The following is a 605-nucleotide window of genomic DNA, read 5'->3' on the forward strand; positions in this document are numbered from 1 at the left end:
AGACTGAGGGGGATCTTCTCAACGCTGATCACTCCTTCAAGGGAGGGTGCCGGGGGGTGGGAACAGTCTGTTTCCAGCGGTGCCCAGTGACAGGACAAGAGGGAACGGGCACAAAGGTGACCATGGGCAGTTCCATCTCCACCTGAGGAGGGCCTTCTCTGCTGTGAGGGCGGCAGAGCAGTGGCACAGGCTGCCCAGAGAGGTGGGGGAGTCTCCCCCTCTGGAGCCATCCCAAACCCGCCTGGACGCCGTCCTGTGCCACTGCTGGAGGTGCCCCTGCTCTGGCGGGGGTGGCACTGGGGGAGCTCCAGAGGGACCTTCCCACCCTCACCACTCTGGGATCTTCTTCCCACCAGGTATGCCGGATTTCCTGGAAAAACTCCACACGGCGGCTTTGAAAGCCAAAAAAATGGAGATCGAAGTGCGGGACTATATGTCTGCCAAACCCCTGGAGAGCTGCGGCGGCGGCGAGGGGAAGGCGAATATGGCCACAGCGGAGCACAAGAGCGACGGGACGCGCAGCCCCGCGCAGCTGGAATACGCCTGAGGAGCTCAACCGCCGCTCCCCCGCGGGATACGGAGCCGGAGAGGGACCTGGGCCGCCT

At 64.0% G+C, this 605-nt stretch overlaps 1 protein-coding gene across 1 annotated transcript in view; it reads left to right on the plus strand.

Moving 5' to 3' along the window:
• STARD7 (StAR-related lipid transfer (START) domain containing 7) overlaps window positions 1-547 on the plus strand; it is a 9,930-nt gene extending 9,383 nt beyond the window's left edge. Inside the window, exon 8 of the mRNA XM_009883878.1 lies at window positions 357-547. Coding sequence (XP_009882180.1) covers window positions 357-547 — 191 coding nt within the window. The remainder of the gene's footprint in view (window positions 1-356) is intronic.
• Window positions 548-605: the final 58 nt, after the last annotated feature.

The sequence above is a fragment of the Charadrius vociferus genome, unplaced genomic scaffold (assembly GCF_000708025.1).
Source record: "Charadrius vociferus isolate BGI_N301 unplaced genomic scaffold, ASM70802v2 scaffold1894, whole genome shotgun sequence".
NCBI classification, from domain to species: Eukaryota; Metazoa; Chordata; class Aves; order Charadriiformes; family Charadriidae; genus Charadrius; species Charadrius vociferus.